General features: G+C 42.8%; 1 protein-coding gene and 1 long non-coding RNA gene across 2 annotated transcripts; one reads left to right on the plus strand and one right to left on the minus strand.

Annotated features, from left to right (window-relative positions):
• Positions 1-4,522: 4,522 nt before the first annotated feature.
• LOC145878598 (uncharacterized) lies at positions 4,523-15,455 on the minus strand. Its single transcript, XR_014392073.1, has 4 exons — positions 15,061-15,455; positions 8,850-9,428; positions 6,504-6,693; positions 4,523-4,800 (listed from the first exon to the last, which is right to left on the minus strand). It is a non-coding gene; the product is annotated as an uncharacterized LOC145878598 (long non-coding RNA).
• Positions 13,183-21,840, plus strand: LOC123724058 (ras-related protein Rab-33B). Its single transcript, XM_082974053.1, has 3 exons — positions 13,183-13,586; positions 16,020-16,198; positions 18,653-21,840. The coding sequence occupies exons 1-3, from the start codon at positions 13,368-13,370 to the stop codon at positions 19,029-19,031; spliced, it is 777 nt and encodes a 258-aa protein (XP_082830179.1). The 5' UTR covers positions 13,183-13,367; the 3' UTR covers positions 19,032-21,840.
• The last annotated feature ends 438 nt before the right edge of the window (positions 21,841-22,278 follow it).

The following is a 22,278-nucleotide window of genomic DNA, read 5'->3' on the forward strand; positions in this document are numbered from 1 at the left end:
TGTTGTAACTGGTCCTACTACCACGGCCTGGAGAAGGCCCTGAAGCCTGGTACGCTACATATACCCTACATAACACTGTTGTAACTGGTCCTACTACCACGGCCTGGAGAAGGCCCTGAAGCCTGGTACGCTACATATACCCTTCATAACACTGTTGTAACTGGTCCTACTACCAGGGCCTGGAGAAGGCCCTGAAGCCTGGTACGCTACATAACACTGTTGTAACTGGTCCTACTACCACGGCCTGGAGAAGGCCCTGAAGCCTGGTACGCTACATATACCCTTCATAACACTGTTGTAACTGGTCCTACTACCACGGCCTGGAGAAGGCCCTGAAGCCTGGTACGCTACATATATCCTACATAACACTGTTGTAACTGGTCCTACTACCACGGCCTGGAGAAGGCCCTGAAGCCTGGTACGCTACATAACACTGTTGTAACTGGTCCTACTACCACGGCCTGGAGAAGGCCCTGAAGCCTGGTACGCTACATATACCCTTCATAACACTGTTGTAACTGGTCCTACTACCACGGCCTGGAGAAGGCCCTGAAGCCTGGTACGCTACATATACCCTTCATAACACTGTTGTAACTGGTCCTACTACCACGGCCTGGAGAAGGCCCTGAAGCCTGGTACGCTACATATACCCTACATAACACTGTTGTAACTGGTCCTACTACCACGGCCTGGAGAAGGCCCTGAAGCCTGGTACGCTACATATACCCTACATAACACTGTTGTAACTGGTCCTACTACCACGGCCTGGAGATGGCCCTGAAGCCTGGTACGCTACATAACACTGTTGTAACTGGTCCTACTACCACGGCCTGGAGAAGGCCCTGAAGCCTGGTACGCTACATATACCCTACATATCTTGTTTTTGTACAGTGTTCTTACGTTAATTAAATACAATCATGATGAACACTAACTCCGCTGCGCCTTGGTCTACTCTCTCCCGACAGCCGTTACAAACACTTGGTATTTTTTCTGAGGGGAGATGGAGAACTGTGTTCTCCGTTACTTTTTGTTCTCCGTGTATCCTGTGTTGGTCAGACCTTATCCTGACTCACTCACTCAAACTCCTAAATGATCAGCAAGAAACATGTCTTCCCTCTTGTCTTCTTCTTTAATAAGAATCCATGTTGTCACAACACCCAAGAGGTGTTTTTGTGCAACAATTCAGCATTTTGGACAAGGTACCAGACCTTTGCCACTCTAAATACAATATGTATTTACTTAACTTATTGACTGATTGGTTGGTTGTATGATTTAATTATTTCACATGCATACACACACAATCTATTGTATATCAGACCTGCACGAAGTACTTTCTCTGTAACACACAGATCATAAGAGAATAACATCATTATCTATATACTACTAACAACATCATAATCAATATAACATTTATAATCAATAACATCATTATCTATGTACTACTAACAATAATCAATAACATAATTATCTCTATACTACTAGCAACATCATAATCAATATAACATTTATAATCAATAACATCATTATCTATATACTACTAACATCATAATCAATATAACATTTATAATCAATAACATCATTATCTATATACTACTAACAATAATCTACATCATAATCAATGTAACGTTTTATAATCAATAACATCATAATCTCTATACTACTAACAATAATCTACATCATAATCAATGTAACATTTTATAATCTATAACATCATGAGAGAAACTAAACTAGAAAATAAACCCCACCAACTATATTGAATTGTGAAAAATACAGTGTAGAAAACATTAAGTACACCTTCCTAATATTGAGTTGCACCCTCCCCCCTGGTTGTGGTGGCTGCATCATGTTATGGGTATGCTTGTAATCGTTAAGGACTGGGGAGATTTTCAGGATAAAAAAATTCACGGAATGGAACGAAGCACAGGCAAAATCCTAGAGGGAAACATGGTTCAGTCTGCTTTCCACCAACACTAGGTTACGAATTCAACTTTCAGCAGGACAATAACCTAAAACACAAGGACAAATCTACACAAGGTGCTTACTAAGAAAACAGTGACTGTTCCTGAGTGGCCGAGTTACAGTTTTTGTAACAGTTGTCGTACTGGAGAGAAGACCAAGGCGCAGCGGGAATGTGGATACTCATATTCTTTTAATGAAACACGCAAAGCATCCACAGGGAAAACAATAAACAGTACTCACGACACCAGGAACAGTTTTGCAGGCTCACAAAACACAGTGCAAAAACAACTACCCACAACCCCAAAGAAAAACACACACTACTATATAGGACTCCCAATCAAAGGCAACTCAACACACCTGCCTTCAATTGGGAGACCAATCACCAATCACCAACACAACACTTAACACACAAAAACCCTGCCACGTCCTGACCAAAACTAATACAATTGCTCCCTCTGCTGGTCAGGACGTGACAGTTTTGACTTAAATCCGCTCGAAAATCTATGGCAAGACCTGAAAATGGTTGTCTAGTAATGATCAATAACTAATTAGACAGAGTTTGAAGAAATGTTGTTAAATAATATTGGGCAAATGTTGTACAATCCAGGTGTGGAAAGCTCTTCTAGACTTACTTAGAAAGACTCACAGCTGTAATCACTGACAAATGTGATCCAAATAAGTATTGACTCAGGGGGTTGAATAATTATTTTATCCATTTTTATTCCACTTGGACAGAGTATTTTGTGTAGATCGTTGACAAAAAAATTACAAATCTATTTTTATCCCATTTTGTAAGTAAAGGGGTGTGAATATTTTCTGAAGGCACAACATCATAACAATAATCTGCATCATAATCAATATCAACATCATGAGAGATTTAAAAATCAAATAGAAAACAAACTACAACAATAAACCAAATTGACTTGTGAAAAATGTCCCCTTTTATTGAAGTGTTTAAAAATACAAAGAATGAAAAGATGATTATAATAATACATGGACTAATAATGGAAACACTTCAAGATAAATTATCTAACAGTAGGCTATACTAAATAATATAAAGACATGAAGACGAAAGCAAAAACTACAATAAATGAATGTATAGAATGCAGTGGAGGCTGGTGGGAGGAGCTACAGGAGGACTGGCTCATTGTATTGGCTGGAAGGGAATGAATGGAACGGTATCAAACAGATCAAATGTTTGACTCCGTTCCACCTACTCCATTACAATGAGACAGTTTTCTGAGGGCTCCTCCCTCCAGCCTCCACTGATGGAATGCAAAACAGACCTAATTGAGATAGTTTCTTCAATGAACCAAAACCCCATGTTACCCAAAACCCCATGTTACCCAAAACCCCATGTTACCCAAAACCCATGTTACCCAAACCCCCATGTTACCCAAACCCCCATGTTACCCAAACCCCCATGTTACCCAAACCCCATGATACAAAAACCCCATGTTACCCAAACCCCATGTTACCCAAACCCCATGTTACCCAAAACCCCATGTTACCCAAACCCCCATGTTACCCAAACCCCATGATACAAAAACCCCATGTTACCCAAAACCCCATGTTACCCAAAACCCCATGTTACCCAAACCCCCATGTTACCCAAACCCCATGATACAAAAACCCCATGTTACCCAAACCCCATGTTACCCAAACCCCATGTTACCCAAACCCCATGTTACCAAAACCCCATATTACCAAAACCCCATGTTACCAAAACCTCATGTTACCCAGAACCCCATGTTACCAGAACCCCATGTTACCCAGAACCCCATGTTACCCAAACCCCATGTTACCCAGAACCCCATGTTACCCAGAACCCCATGTTTCTCTGGTGGTAAAAATCAAACTAAAAGGAATAATGGTGGTTGCAGTCACTCCTTTTAGATTTCTTCCAAGGCTCTAGAAAGAGAAACTAATTCTGAACTTGTTATTAAAATTAGAACCACTTCAGGTTTGTCACCACATTTTAAACACCAGTCCACTGCTGACCATCCATTTAAAACACAAAACTGACCTAAGATCAGCATGTAGGGTCAGCTTCATTCTACTCCTACTCCGTCCCCTGGGCTGCTCTCTCCTCTCCCGGTCCAGCTTCAGCTCTGGAGCTCAGAGAGACCATCTCCATGGCATTGACATAAAGATCCATGCTGCTCACCCTGTTCACTCTCTTCTGCCTCCTGGTGGGCTAGAGAGACACAGCACCAACAGTCAGACATTTACTCTCTAGTATCTCCATTCTCTCTACCTCCCTCCCTCTCCCCCTCACCCTCTCCCTCTAGTTTAAATGACTTGTAACGTCTGAGTAAATGTCTTTACCTTGTAGTACAGGTAGGAGGTGGTGATGGCTGTCAGTAGGATCAGCAGCACTACAACGTGTCTGATGATGAAGGCTGGCAGAGGAGAGGCTGCAAACAGAAACACCTTTGATGAGGGGACTGATCATCATCACATAGATCTGTGGAAAATCTGTCAATGACAAAGTTATAAGTCTGGTTCATGTTCAGTTACCTGTGATGGTGAGGGAGAGGAGCTCACTCTCAGAAGAGAAGTTATGAGAGAAAACATAATTCTCATAAACACATCTGTAGTTCCCTTGGTGGGAGTCATCTGCAGCAGGGAAGAGGAAGGCAGCAGAGTGATTGACAGCTGGCTGGGTCTGGGTTCTGTTGGAGCCGGTGAACGTGAGGAGGAAGGAGCCTCCTGGGTACTGTGGCTGAGTGGAGCAGGTGATGGTGAAGCTGTAGTCCCTGAACACCTCGGGCCCCTGGTGGCCCCTGGAGACCCCTCCCATTGAGTCAGTCAGGGAGATATCAGGCTGGACCAGGAGATCTGTAACAATAAAAGAGAACAATAAAAACCTCTTCAACTAGTTTCCTATAGATATGACAATAACATCAGCATGTAACAGTGCTAGCCACCCTCCCTCACAGGGCAACATGAGTAGTGGGCCTACAGTCACTGAGACAACATATGTTGATATCAGGCTTAAGCAGGACATCTGGAACAAGAGGAGAGAAAAAGAAAACGTAGCTCCTCAACTACTTTCCTCATTTAGATATGACAATAACATGACATGTGACAGTGGTAGTGAGTAGAGACGTTCACTGAGATAACACTCAAATACAAAAGCATTCTGGGATATTTAACTTGTATTTGATGTAGGGACTCCTGTTGAACCGGTACGTGGGGTATATAGTCACCCTGTGATGGTGTTGATTGGGTTGGTGTGGTAGGTGGGTATATAGTCACCCTGTGATGGTGTTGATTGGGTTGGTGTGGTAGGTGGGGTATATAGTCACCCTGTGATAGTGTTGATTGGGTTGGTGTGGTAGGTGGGGTATATAGTCACCCTGTGATAGTGTTGATTGGGTTGGTGTGGTAGGTGGGGTATATAGTCACCCTGTGATGGTGTTGATTGGGTTGGTGTGGTAGGTGGGGTATATAGTCACCCTGTGATGGTGTTGATTGGGTTGGTGTGGTAGGTGGGTATATAGTCACCCTGTGATGGTGTTGATTGGGTTGGTGTGGTAGGTGGGGTATATAGTCACCCTGTGATGGTGTTGATTGGGTTGGTGTGGTAGGTGGGTATATAGTCACCCTGTGATGGTGTTGATTGGGTTGGTGTGGTAGGTGGGGTATATAGTCACCCTGTGATGGTGTTGATTGGGTTGGTGTGGTAGGTGGGGTATATAGTCACCCTGTGATAGTGTTGATTGGGTTGGTGTGGTAGGTGGGGTATATAGTCACCCTGTGATGGTGTTGATTGGGTTGGTGTGGTAGGTGGGGTATATAGTCACCCTGTGATGGTGTTGATTGGGTTGGTGTGGTAGGTGGGGTATATAGTCACCCTGTGATGGTGTTGATTGGGTTGGTGTGGTAGGTGGGTATATAGTCACCCTGTGATAGTGTTGATTGGGTTGGTGTGGTAGGTGGGGTTAATAGTCACCCTGTGATGGTGTTGATTGGGTTGGTGTGGTAGGTGGGGTATATAGTCACCCTGTGATGGTGTTGATTGGGTTGGTGTGGTAGGTGGGGTATATAGTCACCCTGTGATAGTGTTGATTGGGTTGGTGTGGTAGGTGGGGTATATAGTCACCCTGTGATAGTGTTGATTGGGTTGGTGTGGTAGGTGGGGTATATAGTCACCCTGTGATGGTGTTGATTGGGTTGGTGTGGTAGGTGGGTATATAGTCACCCTGTGATGGTGTTGATTGGGTTGGTGTGGTAGGTGGGGTATATAGTCACCCTGTGATGGTGTTGATTGGGTTGGTGTGGTAGGTGGGGTATATAGTCACCCTGTGATGGTGTTGATTGGGTTGGTGTGGTAGGTGGGGTATATAGTCACCCTGTGATGGTGTTGATTGGGTTGGTGTGGTAGGTGGGTATATAGTCACCCTGTGATAGTGTTGATTGGGTTGGTGTGGTAGGTGGGGTATATAGTCACCCTGTGATGGTGTTGATTGTGTTGGTGTGGTAGGTGTGGTATATAGTCACCCTGTGATGGTGTTGATTGTGTTGGTGTGGTAGGTAACCTTGACGTGTTGATGGTAGGATCAGAGGTGATGTCACTCTCTTGGAGTCTGGCTGAGGTGTCTGAAACCTGGCTGGTCAGACTACTGCTGGGATCCTGGGTGGAAGTAGCCACGCTGGGTTTAACAGAGGTGGGGGTCGATGGGGTAGCTGGGTTCCATGTCTTAACATAGTTGTAGTCATTCTGAGTAGCTGGAGTATGGGTTGGAGAGAGAGCTGTAATTAAACACCATGGGTTGGAGAGAGAGCTGTAATTAAACACCATGGGTTGGAGAGAGAGCTGTAATTAAACACCGTGGGTTGGAGAGAGAGCTGTAATTAAACACCATGGGTTGGAGAGAGAGCTGTAATTAAACACCGTGGGTTGGAGAGAGAGCTGTAATTAAACACCATGGGTTGGAGAGAGAGCTGTAATTAAACACCGTGGGTTGGAGAGAGAGCTGTAATTAAACACCGTGGGTTGGAGAGAGAGCTGTAATTAAACACCGTGGGTTGGAGAGAGAGCTGTAATTAAACACCGTGGGTTGGAGAGAGAGCTGTAATTAAACACCATGGGTTGGAGAGAGAGCTGTAATTAAACACCGTGGGTTGGAGAGAGAGCTGTAATTAAACACCATGGGTTGGAGAGAGAGCTGTAATTAAACACCGTGGGTTGGAGAGAGAGCTGTAATTAAACACCGTGGGTTGGAGAGAGAGCTGTAATTAAACACCGTGGGTTGGAGAGAGAGCTGTAATTAAACACCGTGGGTTGGAGAGAGAGCTGTAATTAAACACCGTGGGTTTGAGAGAGAGCTGTAATTAAACACCGTGGGTTGGAGAGAGAGCTGTAATTAAACACCGTGGGTTGGAGAGAGAGCTGTAATTAAACACCGTGGGTTGGAGAGAGAGCTGTAATTAAACACCGTGGGTTGGAGAGAGAGCTGTAATTAAACACCATGGGTTGGAGAGAGAGCTGTAATTAAACACCATGGGTTGGAGAGAGAGCTGTAATTAAACACCATGGGTTGGAGAGAGAGCTGTAATTAAACACCATGGGTTGGAGAGAGAGCTGTAATTAAACACCGTGGGTTGGAGAGAGAGCTGTAATTAAACACCATGGGTTGGAGAGAGAGCTGTAATTAAACACCGTGGGTTGGAGAGAGAGCTGTAATTAAACACCGTGGGTTGGAGAGAGAGCTGTAATTAAACACCGTGGGTTGGAGAGAGAGCTGTAATTAAACACCATGGGTTGGAGAGAGAGCTGTAATTAAACACCATGGGTTGGAGAGAGAGCTGTAATTAAACACCATGGGTTGGAGAGAGAGCTGTAATTAAACACCATGGGTTGGAGAGAGAGCTGTAATTAAACACCATGGGTTGGAGAGAGAGCTGTAATTAAACACCATGGGTTGGAGAGAGAGCTGTAATTAAACACCATGGGTTGGAGAGAGAGCTGTAATTAAACACCATGGGTTGGAGAGAGAGCTGTAATTAAACACCATGGGTTGGAGAGAGAGCTGTAATTAAACACCATGGTTTGGAGAGAGAGCTGTAATTAAACACCATGGGTTGGAGAGAGAGCTGTAATTAAACACCGTGGGTTGGAGAGAGAGCTGTAATTAAACACCGTGGGTTGGAGAGAGAGCTGTAATTAAACACCGTGGGTTGGAGAGAGAGCTGTAATTAAACACCGTGGGTTGGAGAGAGAGCTGTAATTAAACACCGTGGGTTGGAGAGAGAGCTGTAATTAAACACCATGGGTTGGAGAGAGAGCTGTAATTAAACACCATGGGTTGGAGAGAGAGCTGTAATTAAACAGGAAAGATAGTTGAAGACAAATTTCACATGTTTTCAACTTCATATTCATCATCTCCAGCAACATCAACATATGTGATAATGGTGTGTTTCTATGTTTAGTAGTAAACAAGACAGAGGAAGATAAGTGTTTCCAATGACATCATCAGTGTGCATCGTATGATTTTTAACCAATTACGTGTAGGCATTGCCTACTAATCACGTATTAATGTTCTACTAATTGGTTGATGATGTCATTGGAAACGCTTATATTCAATCTTGTTTACGACTAAATATAGAAACGCGCCATTATCACATATGTTGATGTTGCTGGAGATGATGAATATGAAGTTGAACATTTGAGAAAATTCCCTTTAACACAATCTACATGATGACACAGCCCTTTAAATCATATCTTGTGTTAGTCGTGTGTATAGTAAGGTAGTTGACTACACAACACAGGCTTTCTGGAACAATAAAGGACACTGAGAAAAACCTCTTCAACTACCTTCTAGTAATAAACTGAAAACATGATACATGCCAATGTAATGTTCAAATGAATCTCTCAATATTACCAGTCTCTTATCTGAACAGGTCACATGATGATAATATCCACCATCACAGTAACCAGGTCTTCCTTCTATGATGTCACACTGTAACAGAAGACTCATCTCCCCTACAGCCAGTCAGTCTGATTCCTCCTCTTCCCTCCTCAATCAGAACTCTAGATTCAGCTACAACATTCCCACAGTCCATCTCTCTACACACAACCTTAACCTCTCTCATCATGCCCCACCACCTAGAACATAGACCTGACCACTCTCCTCTGTAGAAGACTTCCACTGTCCCAGAACAGGAAGTGGTCCCATCCACCAGTCTGACTGAGTGTTCAGCTGTAAACAGCAGAGAGGAAAACACAGTGGTGAGGACAGATGATGACAGTGATTCTGTTATTCTAACAGCAGTAGTGCTTTGTGGTTGACAAGTATTAGTAGTTCCATAAAACACTACTTGTTATTGGGGTTTAGAATGGTTTGTATGGACACATGAATTTCTCCATGTGGGACAATAAAGTTGACTAATATTGAACTGCTATAATCACTGTAGATTTATACTCTACCTACCTGGTGGACTGACGCTTTGAGCCTGGAGATCTGAGGAGAAAGAGAGAGACAGAGGAGAAAGAGAGAGAAAGAGACAGAGAGATAGAGAGAGACAAAGGAGAAAGGGAGGAGTCAGAGGAAGAGAGAGACAGAGGAGAAAGAGAGAGAAAGAGACAGAGAGATAGTGAGAAACAAAGGAGAAAGGGAGGAGTCAGAGGAAGAGAGAGACAGAGGAGAAAGAGAGAGAAAGAGACAGAGAGATAGAGAGAAACAAAGGAGAAAGGGAGGAGTCAGAGGAAGAGAGAGACAGAGGTTAAATGAACATCAACATGACCTTTCATGATGTGATGGGGAAGACAGGCTTATCGTTGGTATGGTGCAACAACACCCATGTGTAAACACATTCCCCTTCCATGGAAAGGTGAACCTCTCTTTGCAGATGAGATTATATCATATCTAATTAAATATATTAGAATGTGTCTGTTCATAGGAAGTGGATGTTTTCATGATTGTTCATTTAAATAGGTCAGAGGTCAAGCTGAGCCGGACCAAGAGTGGAAGAGTGGAAAAGGTTACTGGCTATGATGACATCACTGGTGAAAAGTCAATAATGAAAAGAAATTCAGATGACTGGGCAAAAACTGGTTGAATCAACATTGTTTCCATGTCATTTCAACCCAAAACAATCTACGTGATGACATTGAATCAATGTAGAAAACTGATTGGATTTGCTAATTCATTAACGTCGGGGGATATCACTGGTATTTGAGGGTATTTTGGTACGTAGCTGTTTCACCGTTACTAATGAATGCACTGTCCAGATACATACAGAGGGGAGTGTTAGACCAATATAAAATAGAATATATACTCTAATTACATAGGGACAGATGCAATCAATCATTGACACACTGAATATACAACAGTCAGATGCATGACACCATCACAACTTAAAGATACTACTCTCACTGAAAACATCAAATCATTACCTAGAGATATTTTTGCAAGGAAAGACTTGGGTCATGAAAGTAGATGTGAATTTTTCAAATATAAAGTCAGAGTGGTAGCCATTAAACGTGCCAAAGAGCTGATGCACTTAAAGAACCTTAGAGAAAAGGAGTTGATGAGCAAGGTTGACAGTTTTCTAAAGAAAGAGAATCTATCTGAAGAAGAAGAGTCTGTATTTAAGTCTTTACAACTAGAATTAGAAAGAAGAAGAGTCTGTATTTAAGTCTTTACAACTACAATTAGAAAGAAGAAGAGTCTGTATTTAAGTCTTTACAACTACAATTAGAAAGAAGAAGAGTCTGTATTTAAGTCTTTACAACTAGAATTAGAAAGAAGAAGAGTCTGTATTTAAGTCTTTACAACTAGAATTAGAAAGAAGAAGAGTCTGTATTTAAGTCTTTACAACTAGAATTAGAAAGAAGAAGAATCTGTATTTAAGTCTTTACAACTAGAATTAGAAAGAAGAAGAGTCTGTATTTAAGTCTTTACAACTAGAATTAGAAAGAAGAAGAGTCTGTATTTAAGTCTTTACAACTAGAGTTAGAAAGAAGAAGAGTCTGTATTTAAGTCTTTACAACTAGAATTAGAAAGAAGAAGAGTCTGTATTTAAGTCTTTACAACTAGAATTAGAAAGAAGAAGAGTCTGTATTTAAGTCTTTACAACTAGAATTAGAAAGAAGAAGAGTCTGTATTTAAGTCTTTACAACTAGAATTAGAAAGAAGAAGAGTCTGTATTTAAGTCTTTACAACTAGAATTAGAAAGAAGAAGAGTCTGTATTTAAGTCTTTACAACTAGAATTAGAACAGCTTTACACGGGTCAAAGGGTGCCTTTGTAAGGTCAAGAGCAAAATGGATTGAAGAGGGGAAAAAACAATAGTTACTTTTTTGCACTTGAAAAGAGAAACTACAAAAGAAAATCTATAACTGCACTCAAAATTAATGATGTTTTATGCAAAGATCCCATTACAATATTATCATTTGTCAATTCCTTTTATGAAAACCTTTACAGCTCTCAATTTCAGGAAGATGGTTGTGAAAGCTACATTTGCCACATTCAGAATTATGTCCCTGTAATTGAGGATGATTTCCAATCAGTTTGTGATTCACCTGTGTCAATTGAAGAAATTAGAGAGGCTCTGAATTCAATGAAAAAAAGGGAAATCTCCTGGCCCTGATGGCCTATCAGTTGACTTCTATAGACAGTTTGGGGAGTTACTAGAAGACCCTATTTTTAATATGTTTCAGATTGCATTAAAAATGGTGAAATGGTCTCCACTATGAAACAGGGCCTTGTTTCACTGATTCCGAAGCCCAATAAAGACCCTTCTCTCATTGACAATTGGAGACCAATTAAATTACTTTATTAAATATTGATTACAAATTGATTGCTCTGGTTTATGGCAAAAGATTAAAGAAATGAATAGATACCATTATAAATGAGACTCAAACAGGATTCATGAAGGGCCGTCACATCAGCTCTAACATTCCTTTAGTCTTGGACCTTATAGATTATTCAGATGCTATTGACTCAGATGCGGTTGTTCTGTAAAGCCTTTGACACAATTGAACATCAATTTCTCTTTAGGTCTCTTAAACTTTTTGGATTTGGTGAAAATTTTATCAAAGTAATTCGCATGTTTTACAAAGATATAAATAGTTCTGTGCTATTAAACCTTAATACTTCCAAAATATTCAGTATCAACAGAAGTGTACGACAGGGAAGGCGTGGGCTTACTTGAGAAATCTTGTTGTAATAAATATATAACACAAATTCTCCATTCACAAAACCAACTTACACCAAGAGGAAAATGTTTCTGGAACATGCTTATTCCTGACATTGTCTGGGAAAATGCATGGTTAAGGCCTAACAAAGATTGTATACCAAACTAAGTTAAGGAAGTGCACTTCAACATTCTACATAAGATATATCCATGTAATTCTATGATATCCACATTTGTGGCTATTGATGATATCTGCGTTTTCTGTGAAAAAGGGGAGAATCTGTCTCGTTCTTTGAATATAAATTTGTGTCAGAATTTTGGGAAAACCTTGCAAAATACTTATTTACCATTATGAACACGACCCATGTTTTTGACATGAAAGATATAATATGTTACTCTTGCAATGATAACAAGACCACTGAAATGATTGTGAATTTTTATATTCTTGTTGCCAAATTCTTCATACACAAACAAAAATTCCAATATTACTATTTTTTTTTATTGAATTTAACTATTTTATTAAAACATTAACCCTAGTGAACAACAACAAGAATAACATTTTCCTAAATCATTACAATAAGATTTTTTCAGAGGGATTACAATTGTACTAGAATTGTTTATTTTTTTAGAAATTTTTTTGCTCCAGTATTTTCTCATTAATACCTGCGTTCTGTTTTGTATAATGTAAGAATGTAAATTATTGACCTGTATTTGAATAAAAAAATAAAAATAAAAAGACATTCATTTGATGTACATGTTAGTCTGTCAGTCAGTTACTGTCGTCCTCAGCTGTGGTCCCTTTATGCCTCCTAATGTCAGTGTTCCAGAGTGGTAAGAGACAATATTGATGACATATTGAGTCTATCTATGGTTATAGAAGTCTAGAGACACAAAAACGAGGAATTACTAGACAATCTTGTCCTGTACAGAGGAGCCGTTCATTAAGCGTGGAACTTCCTAGAAACCCCCTGGCGTTCCGTCGACAGTAAATAGATTCCTCCCGTCCTCTCGCGAGCTTTATTACCGTGCTGTCATACGTGGCCACCGGCCAACAAGTTGCACAATTAGCATCAGGGGAGTTTCTAAACTCTCCGCTCCTTCCACAGACAATGACAACCAGGGAGAGTTTATAGCCCAGTCGGCGAGTTGCCATTAACTTTGCCACTTTTATATAACGTCAAAGACATCGACATAACATATTGTCTTGTTGGGAGTAGTTGGAGAAGCCTAGATATCACTCTTTAATTAGAGTTTTTACGCGATATGGAATCATCCCTGGAGTTCTCAAACTCTTTCACCAGTGTGTCTTCGCCCTCCGCGCGGTGTCGGATCTTCAAGATCATCGTGATCGGAGACTCCGGTGTCGGTAAAACTTGTCTCACCTACCGGTTCTGTGCCGGTGAGTTCCTCGACCGAACCGAAGCCACCATCGGTGTCGATTTCCGTGAGAGATTGGTCGAGGTCGAAGGCGAGAAAATCAAGGTAAGAGAAGTATAAAGTTTAAACCGTTATTTGCAAATGTTATGAACGAGTTGGGTCGTAATTAATTGGTGCATTACACAATTTAATGCACCAGAGAATCACTGCGTAAAGAAAATGTGCCTCATCATTTTTATGTTCACGCATTTTGAGAAGGGGTTGTTGATTTCTTTGAGACAATTTTTTTTTCTATAGATATTTGCACTTTGTAAGCGTTACTCGTTAAACCTTTGTGTTTGCAGCTGAATCTGCGCCTACTATTGCGCATGAACAGCAGTCTGTGGTGCTATCTCTGGTCTATCAGTCTTAAATGCCTTTGAAATATAGTTGTATTTGTACAGGACTAACTAACATGACTACTGTGTGGTGAAACAAAATGTAATCTATGTAAACGGTCCGTTTTTGACCTAAACCAGTGTAGGATATCCAAGTGTCATTAAAGGCTCAGTTGAAAGGACTGCCACAGTACTGTTTGTTTGGCCTCTTGGATCAACAGTCACTGTTTGGTTCAATACAATGGACGTTTTTTTTTAACTTGAAACTAGTGTGTTTCAGAGTTACATGTGTAACCGATGTGAAATGGCTAGTTAGTTAGTGGTGGTGCGCGCTAATATCGTTTCTATCGGGTGACGTCACTCGCTGTGAGACCTGAAGTAGTTTTTCCCCTTGCTCTGTAACGGCTGTGGCTTTTGTGGAGCGATGGGTAACGATGCTTCGTGGGGTGTCAGTTGTTGATGTGTGCAGAGGGTCCCTGGTTCAAGCCCAGGTTGGGGTGGGGAGAGGGACGGAAGATATACTGTTACACATACATACATACATACAACAGAACAAACTACATTTTCAATGCTTTTATATCTTTATGACACATATGACAAAGGCTGTATCACAACCGGATGTGATTGGGAGTCCCATATGGACGCGCACAATTGGCCCAGCGTCGTCCGGGTTTGGCCGGTGCAGGCCGTCATTGTAAATAAGAATTTGTTCATAACTGACTTACCTAGTTAAATAAATAACCTTTCACCTCAGCACACAACACATAACATTAGTAGGTTAATTTAATGTTGTGAAAAGTATTGTAACATCAGTGATGGGCTAAACAATGTGATTTGTGTGTGTTTACGGAAACACAGACATGAAAGGGGATATTGGGAAACCTTTGTTCTCTTTATCAGAGCAGGGCAGACCACATGATAGAGGAAGCATGTCATGGTGATGAACAAAACATTGTTTTGCATCTGGGTTAAAGAAAGATAGAGGAGGCCAGACATGGGCAGAATACTTATTTAAAATATTACAAATACTTGAGATGCCTTAGGTTGCCTGCATGGTATACTGTTTTCACTTTTGGGACTATCCAATTGGTTCCATTGTGCAAGGACAAATTAAATCAAGCATTACTCACCTGCAAGTATTTTACATAATGTATTTCTGCCTTTTGGCATTCGTGTATTCTGTGTTTCTCTCTCTGACCTACCTCAGACTGCTTCAAAACACATATCTCGTTTAGGGGCCAAAAGTCCTCCATGTATTTAATCACAGCCAAACATTCCACTGCCTTTAGACAGTCTACGGAAACGGAGTGACAGAGCATCGTATAGGTCCGTTTCAAAAATGCAGCAGGACAAAAGTATGTAGAAGTCGATGCAAACTGCGCTCCGTTTACATCATAGGTAGAGGCCTTTAGAGACTCGAGGTTACTGTAAGACAGGGTTGACCTTCTGATTGGATGCACATATCATGAGAGAAGTGACGAGAAATCGTTATATTGACGTTGGTCTTCTATCTGCTGAGTCGATATATTGATGAAGTAGGATAACATCATCTGCTGACTAACTGTAATGTGAGAGAGTTTATACAGCCGCCCTCTCTCTCCCCCCGCCCCTCTCTCTCTCCCCGCCCCCTCTCTCTCCCCCCGCCCCCTCTCTCTCCCCCCGCCCCCTCTCTCTCCCCCCGCCCTCTCTCTCTCTCCCCGCCCCCTCTCTCTCTCTTGAAATCTGCCACGCCCCCTTTAAATCAGCTATTGTTTTTCTCAAAGGAGAAATGCATGCAAACATTTATGCTACTTATCATTTTATCTATAAAATATCTTGTCCAACTATCAAAATTAGTTTTTATCACTTTATACATTTATTTTGGGATTCCACCCTCTAAACCTCATTAGCCTAATGACGCGCGATTGGAGAAGTCTCATTTCATACAAGCTAATTTTCTTCCACTTTCCCTCTCCTCACCGCCTCTCCTGGTTTAACTTGACCTTTTTTAAAGGAGGACAGAGAGGATGGAGGAGAGAGGACGCAGGAGGTGAGCAAATCTAATTGAGAAAAGGCCTCCCACTCCCTCTGTCTGCTTCCCCCTCTTTCTCCATCTCTCTCTAAAACCCCTTCTCTCACATGTAGAATAGTTTCAACCCCCCAACCATCTCTCTCCCTCCAGCTCCAGCTATGGGACACGGCGGGCCAGGAGCGTTTCAGGAAGTCTATGGTCCAGCAGTACTATCGGAACGTTAATGCTGTTCTCTTCATTTATGACGTCTCCAGACCAGACAGCTTCAGAGGCCTGCCAGCCTGGATAGAGGAGTGTAGACGGTACTCACTGGGACAGGAGGTAACCAGGTTAGTTATATACACACAGCCTGGATAGAGGAGTGTAGACGGTACTCACTGGGACAGGAGATAACCAGGTTAGTTATATACACACAACCTGGATAGAGGAGTGTAGACGGTACTCACTGGGACAGGAGGTAACCAGGTTAGTTATATACACACAACCTGGATAGAGGAGTGTAGACGGTACTCACTGGGACAGGAGATAACCAGGTTAGTTATATACACACAACCTGGATAGAGGAGTGTAGACGGTACTCACTGGGACAGGAGATAACCAGGTTAGTTATATACACACAACCTGGATAGAGGAGTGTAGACGGTACTCACTGGGACAGGAGATAACCAGGTTAGTTATATACACACAACCTGGATAGAGGAGTGTAGACGGTACTCACTGGGACAGGAGATAACCAGGTTAGTTATATACACACAGCCTGGATAGAGGAGTGTAGCCGGTACTCACTGGGACAGGAGATAACCAGGTTAGTTATATACACACAACCTGGATAGAGGAGTGTAGACGGTACTCACTGGGACAGGAGATAACCAGGTTAGTTATATACACACAACCTGGATAGAGGAGTGTAGACGGTACTCACTGGGACAGGAGATAACCAGGTTAGTTATATGCACACAACCTGGATAGAGGAGTGTAGCCGGTACTCACTGGGACAGGAGATAACCAGGTTAGTTATATACACACAACCTGGATAGAGGAGTGTAGACGGTACTCACTGGGACAGGAGATAACCAGGTTAGTTATATACACACAACCTGGATAGAGGAGTGTAGCCGGTACTCACTGGGACAGGAGATAACCAGGTCAGTTATATACACACAACCTGGATAGAGGAGTGTAGACGGTACTCACTGGGACAGGAGATAACCAGGTCAGTTATATACACACAACCTGGATAGAGGAGTGTAGACGGTACTCACTGGGACAGGAGATAACCAGGTTAGTTATATACACACAACCTGGATAGAGGAGTGTAGACGGTACTCACTGGGACAGGAGATAACCAGGTTAGTTATATACACACAACCTGGATAGAGGAGTGTTGACGGTACTCACTGGGACAGGAGATAACCAGGTTAGTTATATACACAACCTGGATAGAGGAGTTTAGACGGTACTCACTGGGACAGGAGATAACCAGGTTAGTTATATACACAACCTGGATAGAGGAGTGTAGACGGGACTCACTGGGACAGGAGATAACCAGGTTAGTTATATACACACAACCTGGATAGAGGAGTGTAGACGGTACTCACTGGGACAGGAGATAACCAGGTTAGTTATATACACACAACCTGGATAGAGGAGTGTAGACGGTACTCACTGGGACAGGAGATAACCAGGTTAGTTATATACACACAACCTGGATAGAGGAGTGTAGACGGTACTCACTGGGACAGGAGATAACCAGGTTAGTTATATACACACAACCTGGATAGAGGAGTGTAGACGGTACTCACTGGGACAGGAGATAACCAGGTTAGTTATATACACACAACCTGGATAGAGGAGTGTAGACGGTACTCACTGGGACAGGAGATAACCAGGTTAGTTATATACACACAACCTGGATAGAGGAGTGTAGACGGTACTCACTGGGACAGGAGGTAACCAGGTTAGTTATATACACACAACCTGGATAGAGGAGTGTAGACGGTACTCACTGGGACAGGAGATAACCAGGTTAGTTATATACACACAACCTGGATAGAGGAGTGTAGACGGTACTCACTGGGACAGGAGATAACCAGGTTAGTTATATACACAACCTGGATAGAGGAGTGTAGACGGTACTCACTGGGACAGGAGATAACCAGGTTAGTTATATACACACAACCTGGATAGAGGAGTGTTGACGGTACTCACTGGGACAGGAGATAACCAGGTTAGTTATATACACACAACCTGGATAGAGGAGTGTAGCCGGTACTCACTGGGACAGGAGATAACCAGGTTAGTTATATGCACACAACCTGGATAGAGGAGTGTAGCCGGTACTCACTGGGACAGGAGATAACCAGGTTAGTTATATACACACAACCTGGATAGAGGAGTGTAGACGGTACTCACTGGGACAGGAGATAACCAGGTTAGTTATATACACACAACCTGGATAGAGGAGTGTTGACGGTACTCACTGGGACAGGAGATAACCAGGTTAGTCATATTAAAACCCAATTCCATTTGTCCTTTTTTGTTAAATCGCCCCCTTTACACTTGATCATTTCCACATGGCCCAGAGGAACTAGCTCTATCGCCAGGATCAGATTCAGAAAAGCTGTATTGTGTCAGCATTGGGCAGCTGTGTTACACACACCTCAACCAACACACAATAACAACACAGTAAACACATTGTTTTGAATACTCTGTAGTGGCCAACATTGCCTTTTGGGTTGTAACCTGTAACGTTTTTAACTCTCCATCTGTCTCCCCCTCTGCAGGTTCCTCGTGGGCAACAAGAGCGACCTCCGTGACACCTGCAGCTGTGACCCCTGCCCCATCGAGGTCGAAGGTGAGGTGACACGGGATCAGGCCCAGAAGTTTGCCGCGGCCCACGGGATGATTCTGTTTGAAACGTCTGCTAAAAGCCTCCCAGGGGGAGGAGAACCAGGAGAACCAGGAGGGGGGCATCAGCACAGCGTGGAGGATGTGTTCATGGCCCTGGCCTCCAGGCTGAAGAGACAGACCAGACCCCCTCCCCCGGTTCTCAACAACACAGGAGTGTCTGGGTCGTATTGTGGCTCCTATACAGGGACAGCTTCATTCAGACTGCCAGCCAAGAAGAACCCTCATAAAGACTTCTGGACATGCACCTGTTGAGAGAGGGAGGGTGAGAAGAGGGATGGAACATGGGATGGAAGGAGGGGGGGTGGGAACAGGGGAATTTAGGGTGCCCACCAAGAACTCAGAGAGAGACTTCTGGACATATACCTGTTGAGAGGGAGAGAGAAAGAAAGAAGAGGGAGAGAGGGGGAAGTCCTCTCTGATCAAGGCTACTGAGGGGAGGACAGCTCATAATAATGGCTGGAATGGAATGAAACACGTGTTTGATACTATTCAATTTACTCTGTTCTGGCCATTATTATGAGCTGTCCTCCCCTCAGCAGCCTCCACTGATCTATAGCCTGCTCTCAGAGCTGTTCCTTCTATAGCCTGCTCTCAGAGCTGTTCCTTCTATAGCCTGCTCTCAGAGCTGTTCCTTCTATAGCCTGCTCTCAGAGCTGTTCCTTCTATAGCCTGCTCTCAGATCTGTTGTCTCCTTCTATAGCCTGCTCTCAGATCTGTTCCTTCTATAGCCTGCTCTCAGATCTGTTGTCTCCTTCTATAGCCTGCTCTCAGATCTGTTGTCTCCTTCTATAGCCTGCTCTCAGATCTGTTGTCTCCTTCTATAGCCTGCTCTCAGATCTGTTGTCTCCTTCTATAGCCTGGTCCCAGATCTGTTGTCTCCTTCTATAGCCTGCTCCCAGATCTGTTGTCTCCTTCTATAGCCTGCTCCCAGATCTGTTGTCTCCTTCTATAGCCTGCTCCCAGAGCTGTTGTCTCCTTCTATAGCCTGCTCTCAGAGCTGTTGTCTCCTTCTATAGCCTGCTCTCAGATCTGTTGTCTCCTTCTATAGCCTGCTCTCAGATCTGTTGTCTCCTTCTATAGCCTGCTCCCAGATCTGTTGTCTCCTTCTATAGCCTGCTCCCAGATCTGTTGTCTCCTTCTATAGCCTGCTCTCAGATCTGTTGTCTCCTTCTATAGCCTGCTCTCAGATCTGTTGTCTCCTTCTATAGCCTGCTCCCAGATCTGTTGTCTCCTTCTATAGCCTGCTCCCAGATCTGTTGTCTCCTTCTATAGCCTGCTCCCAGATCTGTTGTCTCCTTCTATAGCCTGCTCCCAGAGCTGTTGTCTCCTTCTATAGCCTGCTCTCAGAGCTGTTGTCTCCTTCTATAGCCTGCTCTCAGATCTGTTGTCTCCTTCTATAGCCTGCTCTCAGATCTGTTGTCTCCTTCTATAGCCTGCTCCCAGAGCTGTTGTCTCCTTCTATAGCCTGGTCTCAGAGCTGTTGTCTCCTTCTATAGCCTGGTCTCAGATCTGTTGTCTCCTTCTATAGCCTGCTCCCAGAGCTGTTGTCTCCTTCTATAGCCTGCTCTCAGATCTGTTGTCTCCTTCTATAGCCTGGTCTCAGATCTGTTGTCTCCTTCTATAGCCTGCTCCCAGAGCTGTTGTCTCCTTCTATAGCCTGCTCTCAGAGCTGTTGTCTCCTTCTATAGCCTGCTCTCAGATCTGTTGTCTCCTTCTATAGCCTGCTCTCAGAGCTGTTGTCTCCTTCTATAGCCTGCTCCCAGAGCTGTTCCTTCTATAGCCTGGTCTCAGATCTGTTGTCTCCTTCTATAGCCTGCTCCCAGATCTGTTGTCTCCTTCTATAGCCTGCTCCCAGATCTGTTGTCTCCTTCTATAGCCTGCTCCCAGATCTGTTTGTGCTCTTGCCAACTCCGTTGCCAACTCTCAAGCCAAAAATGAAAGACTGGTACCCAGGATAAAGCATTAACGAAAGGGTCGTTCTACTAATTCGGTGCCTTTTTGAAAACGTTTGACTTCACCTAATTTTAACATTCTGTCATAAACAGTACATGTTCAACTTCATTCAAAATATGTTTCCCATCTCAAGAGGATAAAGAAGAAAATTACTATAGTAAGTGCCAAATACTGTAACAGGGTTGACCGTGACGGGGTTGACCGTGACGGGGTTGACCGTGACGGGGTTGACCGTGACGGGGTCGACCGTGACGGGGTTGACGATTTCATCTTAAATCAGCCATGAATCTCCTTGTGACAGGGGGAATGGAAGCTTGCTACTGTATGTGCAACAGGGGGAGGCAAGCTTCCCAAAACATTTTTAATTGTTAAAACATTTCTAGCCTGTCTATCTGAAGGTAACAGGGTTGACTTGTTATGCTCGACCCGCTCAGTTTTACTCCACAAAACACCAGGAAATGGACATAAAGAGTAGAACCAGCTCACCTGTTTTGACACTATGATTTGACTACTAGATGTTCAATGTTTCTTTGGGAAGAAATATTTAAAATAGGAATATTTTCACCATATTAAAATGAGAGTTCAATTCACGTAACAGGGTTGACCTTAAAATGAGGGACTGAATCACTAATCACAAAATAACTAGGTCTTTACAATGATGGAGAAATGTTGGGGTTAATCTTCCTAGAAGTCAGAGAGGGTGCACGGAGGGACATTTCAAAATGCTGAAGTCTATTCATATAAAATCAGATTTATTGAATTCTCCATGTGGTCTATATTAAATGGCACTTCATTTAATATAACAGGCTTTTCAACTTCAATATTGGTGCTAATTTTATACCTAAAATATCAAAGGGATGCAAAAGGCCCTCATTTCGTGGAATGACCCAAAAACAGTGGAGACTCTTGGAGATACTCCTCTGGAAGTACTGCATAATGTAACTTTCTGAAGCTTGTGCAGTGGGTCGTCTTTTATGTGTCTTGATCTGTCCATCTTTGCCATATGGTAATTGTATAGCAAGAAATATATGACTGTACATTATCATCCATGATGTGTGTAAATGTTTTCAATATTCAATAAAATAATCAATGTTCTACAAAGTTGTAATCAATAGTACCACTCTTTTCTTTGAACTGAAATGGGTTTTATATTGTTAGTCTGATTTTTCACAGCGATCTAATGCAGGTCTGTATGACTTTTCAGTGTTAGTTTTGCAGGTAAACTATGTACTACAGCACAGCAAGACTAGAACACGTTCAGTATGTTTCTTGGTCTCTGGATGACAAGGAGACAGTCGCTGCCCCAGGATATCAACTGTGAAAAGGTTACACTTCACAACCGATTTACTCCCTGGAAACACTCCCATGGTTACTGTGGTAGAGGGACTACACAGGAGGAGTGGTGTGTTGGTCATGCAGGAGTGTGGGCGGTTGAATGGTGTGTGTGTGACTGAGGCCGTCACATGACCCTTCTTCTGCTCAGTGCAGCAGACGACACACTTGCAACACACATGCCACCAACAGCTGTGTGTGTGTGGCGACAGTA

The sequence above is a fragment of the Salmo salar genome, chromosome 04 (genome assembly GCF_965601325.2).
Source record: "Salmo salar chromosome 04, fSalSal1, whole genome shotgun sequence".
NCBI lineage: Eukaryota > Metazoa > Chordata > Actinopteri > Salmoniformes > Salmonidae > Salmo > Salmo salar.